Here is a 19,794-nt window from a genome sequence, read left to right as displayed (position 1 = left end):
AAACGCACAAAAAAATTTATGGATGCTGAACACATCTATTGCAGCATTCACCTTCATGATCATTTCATAGAGGATAGCATATTGATGGCCCAAACCTAGTAAGCAACGGGATTGCCAGGTAACAAATTAGGATAAAGTGTCATTTACTGCTAAAACTCACTTCCCCTCTGGCATAGCTGATTTAGTTTCTTTCTGACAAACAGAGGCAGCTTTGAAGAGGTGTGGACAGGTTTCCTTCATCAGTGCAGCTTGCTGTCTGTCCAAATGTCTTTTAAAATAGAATGGGACAGCTCTGAACATATACTCACCATTTTATCTGGAAATAGCTGCTAAACTGGTGGAAGGAGTTTTAAAATAACATATTCTTTTTTTTTTAATATGAGAAGTAATACAAGTTTTTGCAGCCCACATTTCTGAACAAAACCAGTCAGCTTTTATGAAAAAATACTAGGATACTAATCTACATATTCTCTTTCAAGTCATCCCCAAAGGCATTAGTTAGTACTGCAGCCAACCTGCAAGTACACTTAGCACATTATCCTTGAAAACTTCTGAGAAGCGTTTAGGGTTTAAGCCGTTTGATTATTCCATTAAAATGAGAAATCCAAGAGTGGGAGTGAGCTTGATTTGAACTAATTTTCAATCACTTCCACCTGAATTACAGTTTATTTAGACCACGTTTGAAGCTCTAATGTGCTTCAGCTCAGAGACAAACACTAAACTACTGAAATGCTGGAACCAAAAATGCAGTGTCTTACTGTACAGTGTCACGATCAGAAAACATTGCCTTCACAGAATAAGTCACAACTGTGGACTTTATTGAATACATCTAAGAACCCAAGTAATCCTCACCCTAAAAAGAATATATATACAAGCACAGAAAGTTTCTCATACACACAATATGCACACAACCCCTCCATTTTTTTTGCACCTCAACTGTTTCAAAGCTTTCTCTCAATGGAACCTTGTTATCAGATGTTTTAATAAGCCTCTTAGCACAGTGCTAGGTTTCACCATCCCAGGTTAACTGAAAGCAAAAGAGACTGAATATTCATTGCTACATACATATTTCAGAGAAAAATTAGATTTTTTTTTTCCATTTCAGAGGTTGAACTCCTGAACTTCTTGTTCAGCATCATATAAAGCTGTTCAGAAGTCACAGTCTCAGTGAAATTGAAAATACTATGGTGAGAACAAAAGACAGGCAAAAACTGCTTTCATTTATCTGCAAGTGAAAACTTTCTGCAGGTATCACAGCTGCAGAGGAAAAACTGCCATGTAGAGCAGCTGGGACACAGTAGGGCTTACTAGCTCAAAACCACGGCTATACAAAGATATGCTGTGTGCAGTATAGATTAATTCTCTCATACCATGAAGAAATCCAGTCTAAGAGGGGTGAGCCAGCTTGAATCTGCCATGACTTGCTAATTTTAACTTAGCACTGGCAGACATAAGCTAGCTTCCTGAAGCATTATTTAGTTGTCATGAAGTTCCCTCTTCAGTAAGCCTGATTAGTTTGGTTTCATTATCACAAGAGCCAAGAGACACTTATCAATGTGTTCAAGCTAACAAACCCACCTCAAATAAGGAGCATTGGAGAAAACTATTTCTGAATTGGTTTTATGAGAAATTTAGGGATGACAGTAGCAGTTCTGAAATGGTTTCTACTGAACTGGACAACTGCAAACAGACTCTGCACAGGCAAGCACGCAGTTTTTAAGTGAAGCAGTACAGAAATATGAGCACTACGTATGTGGAAGTGTCCTGCATACCTAGCCTTCTCAATAGCCAGAATTAAGCATGGAAGCAGTTAAGGGGAAAAAAAAAAAAAACCAAACAAAAACCAAAACAAACCAATCCAAAACACAGTGAAAAATAAGCCTAGCAGCTGAAGAGTGGTCAGTTTCTACAACAAGCTCAATATTAAGGTGATGAACACCATGCAGGTTCTAACATGATCTCTGTGTCGTGGTATGGCAGCTACGTGCAGTCCTCAATACCTCTGCCATGAAGTAAGTTTGATGTTGGAGCACTGAAATATCTGGGATAGGCAGCTGCCTGTGTTCATCTCAGAGAAAGCAGTATCATCACATTTGCTAGCAGGAGCAACAGAGAATATTGTCTACAGCTGACTGTGACCCTGGGCAAAGAGAAAGTGCAAGCTCATATACAAAAACTCCAACACAGAGTAACACTGATGTTCTCTCAATATCTAAAATTAACACTGCTACCACAGACATAATAAAGTTATAACAGCACGGTCATTCATGTAATTATTCATTTTGTGACTCATTGCAGCAGGGAATTTTGCACGTCAGTAGGGGGCTGTGGTTCTGCAGCCTTTCCTAACCTCTGTTAAAAGATGCACGTGGAATGGAAACCTTCTTAGTGATGCTGACCCAGGAGCTAGGACACTGGGAGCCGATGGACTTTCACACCAGGGCAGAGCTGAGTGACTGTATTCAGCGTGTTCTGAAGCTGGTGCCTGACAAGAACGAAGACTACCAAAGCAAAGATGCTTTCCCTTGAAGATGTCTTAGAAGTGACGGATTACAATTACGCATAAACTGAATTAAAAAATAAGTCACCTTAAGGTAACTGGTCTGGAACAGTTGATCGTAATGGTACAGAGTAATGGTACAAACTGCCATTCAATGCTACATTTAGAAATAACCCAGCCTTTACATCACCAACATGGACCTGCATTTTTATGGCCCCAGAATTCCAAACACAAATTAAGTCTTCTAGCAGACTGGCTTTTATGCCAATATTTGTAAAGATTCTCGATAGCACTTAACATACATTATGCTATACCACGTATTCTTTGTGTATTGAAATAAATTTATCAGAGTATCTTGATAAAACAAAAAAAATAGTTATAAGGAAACAATTCAGACTTGGACCAGGACCTGAGCAGACACCTTTAAACATCCCTCACAGAGAATATAAGCTCCAATTTAAATGTAAAAACATGTTAGACTTGTGATGAGGCTCGGCCATGCCCTGTATGCAGCTGCTCAGAATTATGTTCGGGATCAGCTTGCAAATTGTTTAACATGGCTCAAGCAACTCATTTTTAACTGTGGCCAATTAGTGTTGACAGCCTAGCTGCATTTCATTTAGTGTATGGAGGTAGACGTATATGTTGAAATGAGGTTACTGAACTCTATTTAAAGAGGTTTTGCCCCATTTTCAGTGAGTAAACAAGCCTTTGAAAAAGGCTTTCAGCTGCTCTTTACTAAGGCTAGGCACAGAAGGCTGCAGATACATCTATCAACCAACTGAAGATGGTTGAAAAACCTTCACAAAGTGTATGGAAAAGCCTTTTTCCCAACAGGATAACCAACCTTCAGTTTTTTAACACCTTAGACGTACATTCTAGAGGTGCAAGTCTTCTAGAACTACATTCCATTTCATATGGGATAACATCAGAATAACACATTTGCTATAAAAACCAGGCAAAGTTTAAAAGCCAGAAACATTGTTCCTATCTGCAGAAACATACGCAAAGCTTAAGATTTAATCTTATTTGCATAATAATTTTTACGCTGTGCTTAGCAGAATGATAGTAACATGGAAAAAGAAGCTACTTTTCTAAAAACCCAAGTTGCAATGAAACAACTTTGTGACCACCTTTGGAAGAACACCAGAGTATAATATCACATTTTAATTAACAATTTGTCATGACTGCTATCAAAGTAATCCTTAGATATACAAGTAGTTTCCACTTTTATCTACAAAATGCAGATATTTATAGTGTGCCACCTGAATGCCAAAAAGTTACAATGCTTCCCATACTTCCTCATGGCATACAACTTAAAAAAAATAAATCTAAAATAAAAATAAGACATCCAAGTATCCCAAAAAATGTGCTTAAATAGTATTTTCTAAGCAACCCATACAGAAAAAGAGATCCAAAACTGATTGCCTACTTGAGATAATATCAACTTAAATAAAAATCCTTTTCCTATTTTGGTAACCAGTCGTCTCTTTGTAACACAGCATTACATAAAAAAGCCTCTTTTCAAACACTTAAAAAAGCTGCTAGGGCAAACTTGAACCATAATGCCCTCTTAAAAAAAAAATCAGAAACTAGAAGATAATCAGCTCTATGCAATTAGTGCATAAACTAATGATCTGCAGAGAAATATCGGACTAAAAAACCCAGGAAAATACATGTTTCACATTTTGATAATCCATTCGAAACTCACAAGCCCTATCTTCACTGCAAGTCTTTTGGTGTTCTTTCTATTAGCTGAATAGCAATCCGAGTGTCAATATTTCTGGTTAGGATGATTTAACCTAAACATGACCAACACTGCTTCCCAAAAAAAAAAAACACGTTTATATCTTCTGTAACTAAAAAAACAAACAGAAATGCGCTGCTGCTTTTTAGAATTGTTTCCACTTTTCAACAGAAAATGAATTCTTCAAAGCAAAACAAAGAAAGGCAGAAGCAAATAACAGATTACCCAGCTTCTCCTAAGTCCTCTTGCTACGTTACTGTTTCAGTTTCTAATTCTATGCTGCTGATTCTCACTGCCAAACTACTGTAAGTACTATTGGAAAACTCTACTCATCTCCCTACTAATCAGATGAGATATGGGCAAATTATTGCTTTAACATTACAATACACTGATGTTCAATTACTTCTGTGTTATTTAACCATATTAGAGAAGAGTCAGTGCCAAAACCTGAAACAGGGGGAAGCAGTAAAAATACTTTCCTTGCTATACAACAGCTCTAAGCTATGCTCATTACAAAACAATGTTACACTTCTTGGTGCATCAGCCAGTCAGCCACAGCAAGTGCTTCACAGAGACAATCCAGCACCCTGATTCCTGGCACTGCAGCCTCTCCATTCGTCTCCAGAAAACTCATCTCCCGGTGAAAGCAAGCGAGCGGCTGGGTTAAGCCATTCCAGAATAAGCACTCCATACTGAAAACAAAAAGCTGTCCAGAGCGTGGTGGCGAGAGGGGACACAAGAGTCAGGATGTGAAGGAAGGTACAAAAGGGCTGTAGGTGAGGAATCAGGAAGCATCAAGGCTCACAATGGACCGAGGCCAGCCCACCCGAGTGTCCCCAGGTCTGCTTCTGCCACAAAATACTTTGGGCGAATTGTTTTCATGCAGTCCCTTACTGCCTTGATAAAAAGCAGCATGTTGCCCTCTGTTACTTCTCCACATGCGTTTTCTCACCCACAGTTACCTCAAAATTTTTTTAAAAGTTCAGTTCGAGCGGAAGCTGTGTAATAATTGCAAAGCAAGACCTCATCACTTCTGAGGGCCAAGGTACCTGGATAGCGACCATTAACAGCAGCAAGTGTGCACACAGCCACATCCTTTTAGCTTCAAAAAAAAGGCTATAATCTATAAGAAAGGATTGCTAATCAAATCTAGCATCTGCACAATTTGTGACACAGTATATGCTAAGGTGTCACCCATGAAATTTGGTACAAGAAATGTAGTTGTAGAAATTCAAAGAACTGTTAATGTGCAATTTAGCATCCAAGTGAGCCCCAGGATGCTATTATTTTGCTCTAGAGACCACATCCTCCACATTAAATTAGTACTTTTTAACTAACCAAGAGGCTAACGACTTACTGAGATAATAGCTTTCACCACACTGAAGGAGAAAAATCCTGCCTCCTAATTCACTGCATGGTACAGTCACTAACCTGAAAAAACCCCCAGAATTTAAGGGATAAATGTGCTTAGATAAAAGCAAAATGCAGAGTGACCAAATGGCCTTATGCAAGACCAGAATGTTGCAATTTCAGTCTTTATATATGGCACATAAATTCCAACTCAGTTAAAAGGAAGACAATGTGGAAAATATGTCTCAAATCAAGAGAACCATTTTGAAGCAAAAGTAGTTCATTAGGAAATTCCCACTCAGGAAAAATCCCTATACTTAAAATGCACGGGTGCACAGAACATACCTTTGCAATGTGGTCACTTTGCAGCTGCTGACTACATATCCCAACCAGATGGTAGGAATCTTTGCAGCTCCACTAACTGATGTGAGAGATGGGAAAGCTGGAGGTCTGACTGGTATCAGATTCACCCCCTCTCTTCTCCTCTCCCAAGTCCCAAACTGAGAGGAATTTAAACCAGCAAAATATTTTACCTTAGATGGCAGAGATGATGACACTTTACAAGATACAGATGCTACTCTCAAACACCCTGACAAAAACACAGTAACAAACACAACAACATAAGGATCATTCAACTAGTAAACTATGTGTGCACAATTGTTCCAGGACATTAGTAATCCCAGGCCATCTTGGATGAGAAGGCACCACAAATAGTACGTAGAAATCTTTCTGCCTTACTGAACTCAATCTGATTGCCTTACTGGAAAGTTCCTTTTGAGCTTCCTTCTCATAAGTGAAGCCCATACTGGGGTATCTAAAAACTGGTCCTGAAAGCACTGACAGATATGAGTACCTATAGCTGTCTGACTTCTACTGTTACTTCCACCCTACTGTGGATGCAGCAGCAGCCTAGATATAAGCAACTGAGGGTAGGATCTTGAGCTCAGCTCAGGGTAATTTCTTTTTCTTTTGTCACAGACATTTTTTTAGGAGAGCATCTTGGAATCTTTCTATTCATTTCTACTACTTATATGAATTAGAAAGCACTCGAAAAATAACATATGGGAACTATACTGACAGCCACTGCTGGAGAAGGAAAAGAGAATCACTTGTAGCTAAAAGAAAGAGAGGAATGAAAACTCTTGACCTTGTTTACTTATTTCATGAGCAGTCACAACAAAAGCACATAAAGGGTCCTATATCTCTGTGGTGAGCAAGGTGAGCAAGTGGATTCCTGGTGTAATGGGGGACTAGAGTTGCAGACAGCCCCATCCTTTTTCCCTACAGGACAGGCTTCTGCAAGATATTGTACAACACAGTCACTGAAAGGAAAAGTAGACACCTTCCCTGTAAGTGAGAGTATTGGTTTTAAGAAAACAAAAATCATCCCGGTACAGCTGTTATGGACAAGAGAGTTTTTTAGTTAGTTATTGACTGCATTTAACTGTTGGGAAACACTTTCTTCGAAGATTTTTTCCTGGTGAAATATAAACAGCATTTTTATTACAAAGTAATCTTTTGCAGGTTAAGTAGAGGATAACCAGTTATTTAGAAATAAATATCCAGAACTTTAAAAAAAATCACTATAAGCAAGCTAATTTAACTGGCAGAATTAAATTCTGCTCCCCTTTACCTTTCCTTAACAAACAGCACCAACCAGTTGCAAAGCATCTGGTTCTACCTAGCGCAGAAAAGAAAGGATAAAAACATTCTCCTGACTGTGAGGAAGCAACATTAGCAGGCTTTATATTTCCCAAGTAGGGATACATTCCTTGTGTGCTTACTCTCATTTAGCAATTGCCCTTTGAACTGAATTCTATCACACTGAATACTCTTGTGCTTGCACTTCCTAAAGTTTAAACAGTCAGATGGAAGAGAAGTTACCACTGGATCTGGTCTCCCAGATCTCTGGCACTGAAAAAGATACAAAAGGCTAAGTGACCTTAAACTGCAACCCAGTAGCTGAGATATTACTTCCTTTGATTTACTTGGTATCTCATATAACATAACTACAGTTAAATTAACAAGAGAAGGCACAAATCCATGTAAGATTAGGTTTTAATAGAGATGCCTATCCATGGTAATTCTTCCTCATGGAATCATGAAACAGCTACTGCTTTTTTACTAGAAAGAGTGACAAACATTTAAATAGGTTAAGGATGGAAAGGGATTTCATTTAGGAAAATATCATAATTGAATTCCCTTTACCAGCTTTCATTTTGATTCTTCTAACTAAACTCTCCCACATATAAACTACATGCAAATTCTGTATTACTTGGCACTGTGCGACCTTTCATAGATTTTTGCAAAGAAAAGTAAGATTTCCTTTAGATGACTAAGTGCAAAGGAGTTACTTATTGCTAGTAATGCCCATAGAAACAGTATATATGAAAGCTTGCATTCCCTACTTAATTTCATTGAAAAAAATCCCACTGCCTAAAGCTAAAAGACTCCTTTTGATCTGATCTGAATTTGCAAGGGAATTCAGTAGAAATACTGAGGATGCAATTTTAAAGCTTTAAATGCAGTTCTGCCTTCACTGCTCACTCCCAGCTCTTCCCATCTCCTGCCTGCTCCTAGCACTAACACTCATGCAGCAGCACTGACGGGTTATTTCTGGAAGCTGGAAATTACAAAGATTAACCCGGAAAGTGATCTTTTCTGTCCCAAACAGCTCCCTAAGCTTGCCTGCTGTACGGTCCCATGACTACCCAGAGTGTAGGGGCAAGAACACAGCAGCTGAGACTCAGGTGGGCTGACGCTGCAGCAAAGTCACGCTGGTGTCACTCCTCTTGGACCGCCAACTCCTAACCCAAACCGGCTCAGCACTGGCACCTGCAGCTGTGGAGCAAGACATCACTGTTGCTCCACCAAGGCAGCCTGTGCTCAGCTGCAGACCTTGTGGCTGCCATAGCCACTAGAATGGATGCAAATGAAGCAAAAGCATTTTTGTGGCAGAAAGCAGAAATTTCACATCTCTCAGTAATGCGATTCCAGAAAGGTTCTTGCCCTTTAACATGTTTTGATAAAGAATGAGCTGGGGGCAAACGTTTTTCTGTGGAAGGTAAATCAGTTCCAGTATGACCAAAGTGAACTGACTCCCAACCAGCAATGCTTATCAAGCTTATTTCATTATTACTAGGGTGATGCTAGCAGTCCCAAGGCTAGTTTTCCTTGCCTGTCTCTATAGTCAGCTCCCAGGAGAAGGTGACCTGCTGTGGTAGGATCATGTCCAGTTCAACCTCCTTGATATTATGAAGGTGTGCAACCTTCCTCCATGTGTCAGTGCTAACAATGGATCCTTGATCTAAAAGTGTTGGGAAGCTAAAACACCAGAAAAATCCCACCCTGCTTCTGCACCAAACCTAAAACATACCCTTCCCCCCTCTCCACTGGTTCAGCTGCCCATGGGACAGAGAGTGGTGGCAGGGAAAACTTCTGGCAGCAACTGTAAGCTCAAATCATACTTCTGGAACCAAAGCTAAGTCAACGATGAAAAAAATGCACTGGAATTTGGGCTTCATTTGTTCTGAAGTTCATATAATCTAGTTTCCAAACACAAATATGCAGCTTAAGCAAAAGCCTCCTTTAAAAACAAATCATTGTAATTTAATATGTTTATATTTGTGGGATTAGTAGAAAAACCTTATTTTTTTTTTAGTCTTAACTGTAGCAGCACAGAGAGCAATCAATCACAAAACGAACAGTGCCAGAAGATTCAGATTTTTTACAAGGTTCCTAAATAGTATCTTTAAAAGTAGAACAATAAATACTTTATATGCAGTGAGTCTGGAAAACATGCTCACTTCCTTTTGGCTCAGTGCACACATTGAATCAGCAATTCATTAACATTTTCCAAAATCCACACAATTAGAAAAAATGTTAGTACATAAAAACATGAAGGCGACCTGTAATAAAAATTTCCTTTAACTACCACTGATAACACAAATGGAAGGCACAGATGGATTCAGGGACTGGTATAATGACAAGAAGAAATACTATTTCTGGTAAAAGTTTGAGATAAAATGGGGAAAATACTTCAGAACAAAAAACAAAAGAAATCAAAAGTTCTCAGCTCCAGGAGCTACCAGGTAAAGTTAAAGCTTGAACTCACTTGAAATTCAAAGCAGATCATCATAGCAGTTGAAAGCTATTGGACTTTTCCCTAGAATACTAGCCCAAAGTTCTTCCAAAGGTCCATATCAAAATTACACTGTACTGGATACATAAAATCTTTCCTTGGTGAAATATGCAGTTTCCTTCTCACAATTTTATTATATTTTCTGAAGATAACTCAAGGCCTGTTATGGCTAGAACCTTGGAATGAACTTACTGTCAAGAACACAATGTTATACGCTCCTGTTCCCCCCCCCAGTGGACCATCTAAGCTCAAAGATAAATTCATGTTCCAGGGTCACTAGATTTTATAGTTAAGTCATGCACAGGGTAACAAATTCATGAAAACAGAGTGCACAACGATAGGAATTCTTGGTGGCTCATTTGGAAAAAAAAAAGAACACAGAACAGTAAGAGAAAAATAAGAAGGTGCTAGAAGTTCACAATGAATTTCAAATAATGTGCTTTTGTATGAAAGATGTACAGTTTAGTAACAGAAATCCCCCTTCACCTGCAAAACCATAATAGCCACGACTCAACAGCACTGCCATTCCGTTTCTACAGCTAATGAGGCCCCGTGCTCCCGTTTGTCTCTCCGATCCTCTCCACAGCCTGTGCCTTTTACATCTGCAGACCTCTCGTCTCCCATCCCACCACTGACTTTTGTCCAGATTATTTTGAGATCTACTTTAAAAAGCCAAACCAAAACCCTAAAGTGACACACGGCAAAGCTATCCACAGAGCAAATATGATAGCATTTTTTTTGTGTGAAAAAGCTATACTTAAATGAAGTTCTGCTTTAAAGGCCAGCTTACACACCAGAGTATTCTGCTCTGCCTTGCAGAACATAACTGCATTTTAGTCTGAGCTGTGCTTTTGTCTGCTGTGGCTTTTATTTAAAGTTACTCTAGTGGCATGCAAGGTCAGTTCACGCACATGCATAATTTAACAGAAGTTAAAACTGTTATGAATAACTAACAATCATTATGTTAGAAACCTGTCAGAATAAGTTACGCTCACCTCTTTATCCATACTCTCTAAATCCTCTTTACATAGGGTGTACAGGGGCATTGTCTCAGACATACTTGGCTGGCGTTTCCGCTTAGATGGACCAGGCTGCTCCTCGTTTTCACTTGCTGGTAAATCTTCTTCTTCAAACATCTGCTGCTGGTGCGGCTGAACAACTCTGAAAAATTGCAGGGGTCCCACATAAGAAAGATTTACTTGATTTACAGCTTGTTTAGAAATAAAATCCTAGAAACCATTTACGACTGCCATGTCTCTATGACTTTGCTTAATAAAGTTCTGTGTTTATCAACAAAAGAAAGATTAAGTCTCCTGCTGAATACTCTTCTCAGCCTGAAAGCTTCTTGTTCTACCTTTGACAAGGTACTCATTCTCCTGCCTTCTCCTTGTTCTTATAAGTAACCATCAAACCTTTCTTGATACCAAAGCTTCAGTAACTGAAGATGCATCGCCCTTAAAATACTTTAATGTTTGTGCACCAGTGGAGTTTCTCCATCATTTGATACATGTATTATCCAGGAAGCAATTCCTACATTCTAATGTATTTTTCCTGATCTATGTTATTCTTTTATTTTTGAGTCTCAAAATATACCTTCCATTTCTCAACCTTCCAGAGAAGAGTTCTGCAAGTAGAAAGCTCAGCTCTGCAGCACATAAATCTTTACTTTAGACATTTCCCAGATTCTAACTCTGGATAAGATGCAAAACACATAGTATTTCTTTTTGGCTAGTATATTCAAATATGGTAGCATTTTCTTTTAATCTGTATTCTATTACCTTGTTGGTTACTGTATTTAATCCAAAACTGCAGATAAAAAAAGGAATGTCAAAATGTTCATTAAAATGAATAAAATAATCATAACTTAATGGAAATTGCTTTATCGTAGTAATAAGAAGTTAGACTGCAAGTAGAATAACTTTTACCTTCCTTGTGTACATTTTTTCCGTGAATATTACTTAAATACTGAAGAGTTGCAGAAACTAAAACTACTACAGAACACAGTTTAACTGCGAGAATTGGACCATCGCACTAACTTCCTGAAACATGTTACAGCAGCCCAGCACCACCCAGAACTCAAAGGTCATAAAGTTCACGGCTCACAAATTATTTCTGTTGGCCATAAGGTTGTGTGTGTGGGGAAAGACTACCACAGGCATAGAAGTGACTGCATTTGAAATCACAAGCTGTTTCCTGTTGCGACTACCAGGTGAGAGATCAAGCTGTTTCTGAGGGTGATGGTGACTGAGGAAGAGTAAAGCTCAGTCTCAGCTGACAAGAGTTTCTGTACAGGATGGCTACTTCTCATCAAGCTGGGATTTTCAAGAAACAGCTTTAGATCGGGAGTCCTCCCCCAAGAAAGCCATTCTTAAGCTATGCAAATCCAGCCATAGGTAAGGGTCTACAAAATTGTTTCTCCTCCCGTGAATTTAACAGCTTCTTAGGAAGGTTATCTACACATCAACATTTTTCAACATTAGTAATTCAGTTCCAGAATGTATGAAATCTGACAGTCACCCAATGCTGTCAATTTTGCTCATTTTGAGGGCTCACAGTTCCCAAATACACATCTCTCTTCTCTCAGATTCCATGGACAGGTGCAGGAAATTTCAGTTGGGGGGTGGTGGCGGAAAAGAGCCAAACCACTGCTGTGCTACCCTGACCTGCATCCCCATCAGCACAGCAACACTCAGCAGCACAGTAACCATGTGCCCCTTCGCAGTCTCTTGATTCTCTACAGGGGGAGAACAGTTTGGATGCTGTGGAAATGAACCGACCAAACTGGTTTTTGTCAGAGTTTCTCACCACAGCTAAGTTTTCTGTTCCCCCCTTGCTGTCCCCCCCCCACGCTTTCTATTTTAAAAGACCGTTCTTTTGCTATTAAATTGCCCTCAGACAGTAATATTCATAGTTAAAAGAGGAAAACAATACAGCATTACACTATGTTTTCCAAAAGGATATTTTAAAGTCTGACTTCCATGCCTTTTACAGGTACCCTAGCCAAGAGAGGTGGTGATACCATTTACATTCTCAGTGAAATAGAGAATGACAAAACAAAAGTTATAGGTAACTTACACAACTCTATTAAAAACTCGAGAAGCTTGACCATGCCAAGAATTACAGAGAAGTTATATGCAGCAGGGCAGCCAAGCAGACTTTAAGACTGGAAATAAATCTAGCATGTTTTTAAAGAACATAATCACACTGATGACAAGAACTCCTCCTCCGGCAGAATAAAATGCGAGATCATCCTTGACTACATTATTGCACACAAATATTAACTGTAAAATAACTGCATTAATGGGTTCTAAACGCTTCTGTTAGATGTTTCTCCCAGCGTTTTCCAACTGCTACTAGGTAAGAAACACAGGGCCTTCTCATGAAAGCATTCCAAAAGCAATACGAAACAAAGACTTTTTTAAGGTTTGTAAGACATTTTTATTTCCACAAAGACGTTTTTCCAGGCTTTACATTTTCCACTGCCTGTGAAGTTGAATAAAAATTAAAGACATCCAAATGCAGGAATTTACATTTATTCCTAATCAGATGAGATTCATGAGTACTTTTTAAAAGATAATACGATATTCAACCCTGCAGAGGTTGGTTGGTGCTAGCCAGTCTTACATGCACAAGGAAATACACACGCTGGGTGGGTTCAACACTTGTGGAAGTAAAAAGCACTTTTGCTGATACAACATCGAGGGAAAGCTAAAATAGCATTGTCATCATGGAAATGTTAAAAATATTTAAATTCAAGCCATGTACTCAATTTGGCACTTCATATTTTTGCTGTCATAACATGATTTGTAACATTAAGTAAAGAAAAATAGTAAAAATGAGCATGTAAATTCAGAAAAAAATTATTAAAAAATATATAAGCAAAATTAGTTTATAGAGGCCTTCAATTATGGCTTCAGCCACCAACATCTGCTTGACACATCTTCAAACCAAACATTTGCAGCATCTTAGCATTATTTAAAACCAGGGTGCCACTTATAACTTCTCACATGTAAATTTCATCCATATTTTAAGCCTTGCCTCATCTGTTAGCGTATTATTAACATTCACTAGAACTTAACTTGCACCATAATTTTTTCTTTATTCTAGTCCAAGATGCCATTGGCACTTGTATTGCTTTGAACAACACTACATTACACATCTCACCACCTGTTACAACTCAAGTGTTTACTGCAATGTCTGTACAAAACTGTTTCTGTATGAAAACACAAATTGTTGAGGTACACAAGGCATGTCAAAGCTCTGACACGCACGTTTATTTTTAAAGAGGAATCCTTCCTGTTCTCAGAGAAGAGCTGCTTGGTGCTGCCCTAGTACAGCTGCAAACTCTTTTTGTCACCCTTCTGCTCAGGCTGCAACAGCCATGACAAAAAGCAGGCGCTCCCGTCTCACAGAGCCGAGCACAATGGCAAGACCTGTGCCTGCCACAACGTTAACCGAACCACCTGTAATTCACTGCTAACAGTTTCACTGGAAATTGCATGTAGATATTTAAACTTGATTATAATCCAATTTTAAATTAAGTTTCAAGCTGAATCACAGAAACTAAAAATGTCGAAAAAGGGAAAAATTGAGATGTTGATAAAGGGAAAATTGAAAGAGTTCTTATGAAATGGTACTTGGATAACTTGAAGCCCTTTCCAGTAATCAGCTTTGCAAGCAGCAGGTTATCTTCTAAGCCCAAGGAGGTCTTTTCTTAGAATAACAGACCAAGCACCATTGTTTTGCCACATGCAGCTGCCATGGCCCTGGGGGTTTCCTCTCACAGCAGTGCAATTCTGTTTCCCACTATTTGAAATTCAGAATCAGATGAAGATTTGAGAAACTATCCAAGATTATTGGAGGCTTTGACTATACCCACAACCAGAGTGGTTGTGAGCATTAATAACATGAAAGTCTGCCTAAATTCAATTGCTTAGTTACAAATACTCTCATCTTCCTACAGAAAGTGAACATACAAGCACGTTAAGGCTGTGAGGACACAAAATACATTGCCCTCTACCAAGAAATCACTGCACTAAGGTAGTTATCTCTTACGACCAGTATCACATCACATTCTAAAGTGGATGTGAAGCTTTTTTAAAAACCTATCATTGATGTATGCATTAAGACAAACCATACAGTACTGCCTCAGCTCTTCCTCAGTCATAACACAGCAAAGCTGTTCCTACTTGGTTTTTTGTTATTTCACAGCCTTTATGCTCTGCCTGCACTTCCTATCCACTGAAAGTACTTAAAGCAGTATTTGGTCACTGTCCTGCTTTCCTCCTGGACTTTACCAAGACTCTCCTCAGCATCTTAACTGACAATGGTGGAACTGCATGAGGAACATATACATGCCCCAATTAAGACATCTGTATTCATGGGTCACTAACTTCACCAAATCAACAGGAAATGATCATGAAAATACTTTTTTTCAGCATATATCTTATGCTCATCTCTTTTCTTACAGCTGCTTAGTTGCGGGGTGAAGCTGCAGCACTGAATAATTAAATTCACCTTCTTAGACTAAAACATCTCAACCCTGAGCATTTACAGTCAAAAATAATGCTGAAGTGAAACAACAGGATTAGCAAGGAGACACAGCCTCACTGCAGCCCCAAAACCTCTCTGGAGCTCTATAAAATTCAACTAAGAGGACACCTGAAGCACACTACTCTCCTTTTCTATAAGATGCTCAGGTTAAGAAGCACCTCACATTAAGGAAAAACAGGCTTAGGTGAGGACAAACTGTTCAAGTCGTTGGCAAAGGTAGGAAAAACACTGAATGATCCATTAATATCAACCCCCAATACTGAAGCATCTTACAAGTGTCATGACAACTCTATGTCGTAAGAATATGAGAATATGTACGACTTTCCCAGCTCTATTTCTAGACAAATTCCTTCCCACAATATGTAACAAAAAAAAAAAACCTTAAAAGCTTTTCAGCTCCTCTCTGGATGCATGCTGCGTCTTGATTATTTCAAGTTTTTAATGCTCATTTACAATGTCACAGTAAAAAAGGAACTGAAAACGAGACATCTCCACAAACAGGAGAGACTCAAAAAACCCATGTTGACAGCAACAGGGAAGCTGAAATAAGAAAAAGCCTATAAACAGATAACAACCGAAAAAACACAGTTGAAATAATTTAACAACAGCAAGATAGAGTGGAAACATAAGCTACGCTATTATACTAAACCTTTACAAATGATAACACTGAAAGTGGCAGGGAAAGTAGATGAAAGGTAGAAAAATGTGCATTTATGGTTGTGATGTACATTTTTGGAGAACTGAATTGCTTTGTAACAACTGCTGTACTCTGATCACATTGTAAAAAAGAATTCTGATCACATTTTACAAAGAAAAGCTTTGGCTTCCTTACCACTGGAGTCAACAAGCCCTACTAAACCTGTTAGTATTCAAAAAAACTTGAATCTTTTATGTAGATAATTTGGCACAAATTTTAGGTATTTTACACATCTTTAAGAGGCAAGTGGTGGTTTTGCAGCTTAACACAAATTTTGACAAAGTCCAGATGCCTTTGTACTTCAAAAGGCAGGCTGCCTCTTCCTCCTGATGCTTTAGTGTCTTGATTTAGTGATCTAAGGATTATTAACTAGCAATCAGCCATATGGCCTTATTTAACAATACTCAGATAGTTACACCCCTCTTCCACCACTTCTGATATTTCTTAAAAACACAAATCAAATGCCCCATTTGAAAGAAATTTTATGAAGAGGAAAATTTTATAAAAAAAGAGCCAAATGCTATCAGGTATGTTTTAGAATACTGGATTGTTTTCTGTTTATAAAACCCATTAAAAAACATTAAGCTGCCCCACTTCAGAGGCAAGTTACTCTAGTATTTTTTAAAGCACACAAACTACACACTGAATTTATTTGATTTGAGGCTTCTAGTTGCACTTCAGTAAGCTACAAAAAGCACCTGGAATTGTAGCATCTGATTTCACTTCAGCTGACTATTCAACCATTTTCTTGGTTTTTTTAGAAAGCAAACAAAGCAAAGCAAAGATGACAATTTGATCAAAGATAATAGAGGTTAAATTTACTACAGAATCTAAAAATATAAATGAAGTGACTCTTAGCTATGTTTTAGGTACCTGAAGGATGAGTGTTCACCGTGGACTGGTAAGGTGATGGGAGGAGCTGGAGACTGGATGTACATTGACTGCCCAGATGTCTGTGTGCCTTTCCTGATGAGCTTTCCAGTGTTAGGATCATAAAGTCGAACTTCAGGGCCAGGCTGAGACTTTGGATGGATGGGTGTTGGGTGAAACAGAGCGGTCTGAAATGTGCTGGGTGTATCAGGAAACGTGGCAGGGCTATTCTCTCTGTTTGATGGAGTTCAGAAGAAACGGCATTAGAAATTTAAATGAGCTATGTAACCAGAACATAAAAAAATTAGCATTCCTTTTTTCTACAGGAGAAAGGGAGGAAATGGCTTGGATGATCTCTGAAGAAACATTTCTCCACCCCCACTAAAATCTCACTGAATACAAAACAGAAAAATGCAAATACACATAGATAATGCCATATTTACATTATTAAAATATTATTAAATGTTCCTTAAAAGTTCAAAAATATGAAGTTATGATATGGCTTCCAGGAGGTTACAACTGCACAACTAGAGTAGCATGATAATCCACATATATGCACTAAAAGAGGGCTATTATACCAGATCTTTGTATTTGCTCTCCAAATTGATAGAAAGTAAACATACAGTATTAACTTGTAAGTTACACAAACTAAATTTTTAAAATACTAAGCTGTCTATGATGCATTTTAAAAACAATTTTAGAAATGTCAGCAGAAACAGAGATCAATCTGTGGGAATCACCATTACGACATACTATCCAATAATGATGATATGCCACAAAAAAGAAAGCAAATTGAAAAATTAATAAAAAAAAAAAACCACACAAATAAACCAGCATGTTATGCTCCCTGAAAACAATGCTATATATAAAAGAGATCCAATTAAATTACACTGTAACAAATATTAGAATTGACACAAAAATGGAGTTTTTACCATATGCTTTTACAGACATCTCTCAAGTAGTCCTGAAGCATCAACACTTAAGGTCAACCAATCCCAAGTTAGCATTTTTTTTTTTTTTTTTTTGGCTGTTCTAAAGTTCATTTTATATGCAAATATTTTCTCAGAGTTCATCCCCTCCCCTAGTGCATGAGTGTCTGGGACCAGCAATCACTATTTCAAACAGCTTCATCAAGGAGAAAATTTTTTCCTAAGTGGTTGCACATACTGGGTTAAGATGGAAGTATTTGCATTAAGATACATGTCTTACTGACTGAAGCTTGGGAGTGGGTGAAGTATGAAGCTGTGCTGTATTGTATTTGAAACACAGAAGTAGGAAAAAATGCCATGTTTCAATAAAATGGAAGAGTAAATTAAGATAGATAGGGAGACTAACATTCATCTAGACATCAAAAAATTATGTTCGTGATTCACTGTCCACTTCCGAGATTTTTGTAAATTGATGAATAAGCATGTTCTGCAGACATGCTCATAATGAACATTTTTTTCTTATCCCAAAACCACCTCTCACTGCTTCCTTTCTTCCAGTTTTTGCTTCTATCTTCATGCTTTCCATTTCTTATTAGAATTTTCTGTGGTATTTTTCTGTTTCTCCCTTATTCCTCACTACCAAGTGTCAGAAAAAAATGCCACACTTCACCAATTTTTCATGTTGTGGAAGTGTGTGCGTTTTTTGGCAGCACAAATGATCCTGCACCGTGGTGGCATTCCCTGTGTGAGCCTGTGGATGCACTGCCAAGGTCAACTTCTCCAGCTGAGAACCGCTAATAACAGTAATTGTTGAAGAAGTCGCTGTTACTACTTCCCGTTGGGCTACTTGCAGAACTGCCTCCTGATTCCCTGAGGGTCCTCAGTTTAAGCAGAACAGAAATGGACAAAAATGGGGAGTTTTCCCATTAAATCTGTAAGTACTACACACCAATCTGAATTTGTCAGAAACTCATTTTAGAGCTGCATCAACAAATCAGCGTCACTGTACGAATAAGCCATTTTCGTGGTCCCTATTCCCCCCAAGTTACCACTTACCTGTGTGTTTTGATGTAGTCATCCCTCAAGGGAAAGAGCTGCTCCTCAACCTTGTCCCAGCGCTCCAGGCAGCTCCACAGCCAATCGGGGTTTACAACGTGGAGGTCCTTGCAGTCCTGAGCTTGCCGTACTTTTTCTGTGCCTGTTGCAAAGCCAAACATAACTTTAAAGTGTTCCCAGAGACACAGAAGATAAAACAGTGTACAGTTAAAATTAAGAAAATTTTGTCATCCGTCTCACAGGAAAAAAAAAAAAAAAAGGCACAAAAATTCCTCCTGAATCCAAAAAACCCAACTAATAAAAGTGAGAATCTAAATAAGACATGGTAGCCTCAGCCTCAAGCTGGATGAAGGCAACTTTGTAAAGAACTAGCATTGTGGAAGTAGTACACTAAAATTTATATAGAAAACCTCTGCCTCTTCATGTTAGCTCAAAAAACAATACAAGTGCATTTTGTATTTAATATCCTTCATTTACATTTGTCAGAGTTTCAGCAGAAACAATTTTTCAACGCTATTAAAGCCTATTTTACCAAACTAACGTTGGGGTTTTGTGTGGGGTATTATGGGGTTTTGTTTCATTTCAGCTTTTGTTTTGTTTTGGTATTGGGTCTGTTTTAGTTTTTGGTTTGGTTTGTTGTAGGTTTTGGGGGTTTTTTTTGTGTGTTTGGGTTGTTTTTGGTTTGGATTGGTTTAGTTTGTTGGGGTTGTTTTTGTTTATTTTGTTTAGGGGGTTTTTTGGATTTTGTTTTGATTTGGTTTTTGTTTGTTATTGCTTGATTTTGTTTGTTTTACTTGGTTTTGTTTAGCTTGTTTTTTTGCTTGGTTTTGGTTTGGTTTCTTTTTTGTTCATTTTCTGTTTGGTTTGGCTTTGTTTTGGTTTAGTTTTGGTTTCTTTTTTTTTTTTTTTTTTTTTTTTTTTTTTTTTTTTTTTTTTTTTTTTTTTTTTTTT

General features: G+C 38.2%; 1 protein-coding gene across 1 annotated transcript in view; it reads right to left on the bottom strand.

The window, feature by feature from the left end:
• Positions 1-19,794, bottom strand: part of CTDP1 (CTD phosphatase subunit 1) — a 94,754-nt gene that overhangs the window by 39,341 nt on the left and 35,619 nt on the right. The window contains exons 9-11 of the mRNA XM_027886527.1: positions 18,844-18,985; positions 16,862-17,092; positions 10,734-10,899 (exon numbers count right to left, since the gene is read on the bottom strand). Of these exons, the coding sequence (XP_027742328.1) occupies positions 10,734-10,899; positions 16,862-17,092; positions 18,844-18,985 (539 nt within the window). The remainder of the gene's footprint in view (positions 1-10,733; positions 10,900-16,861; positions 17,093-18,843; positions 18,986-19,794) is intronic.

This window comes from Empidonax traillii, unplaced genomic scaffold (genome assembly GCF_003031625.1).
Source record: "Empidonax traillii isolate 1590-97213 ecotype Southwest subspecies unplaced genomic scaffold, ASM303162v1 scaffold189:size1549363, whole genome shotgun sequence".
Classification (NCBI taxonomy): domain Eukaryota; kingdom Metazoa; phylum Chordata; class Aves; order Passeriformes; family Tyrannidae; genus Empidonax; species Empidonax traillii.
The sequence above is the reverse complement of the archived record's forward strand: the minus strand, read 5'-3'. Positions and strand labels throughout refer to the sequence as shown.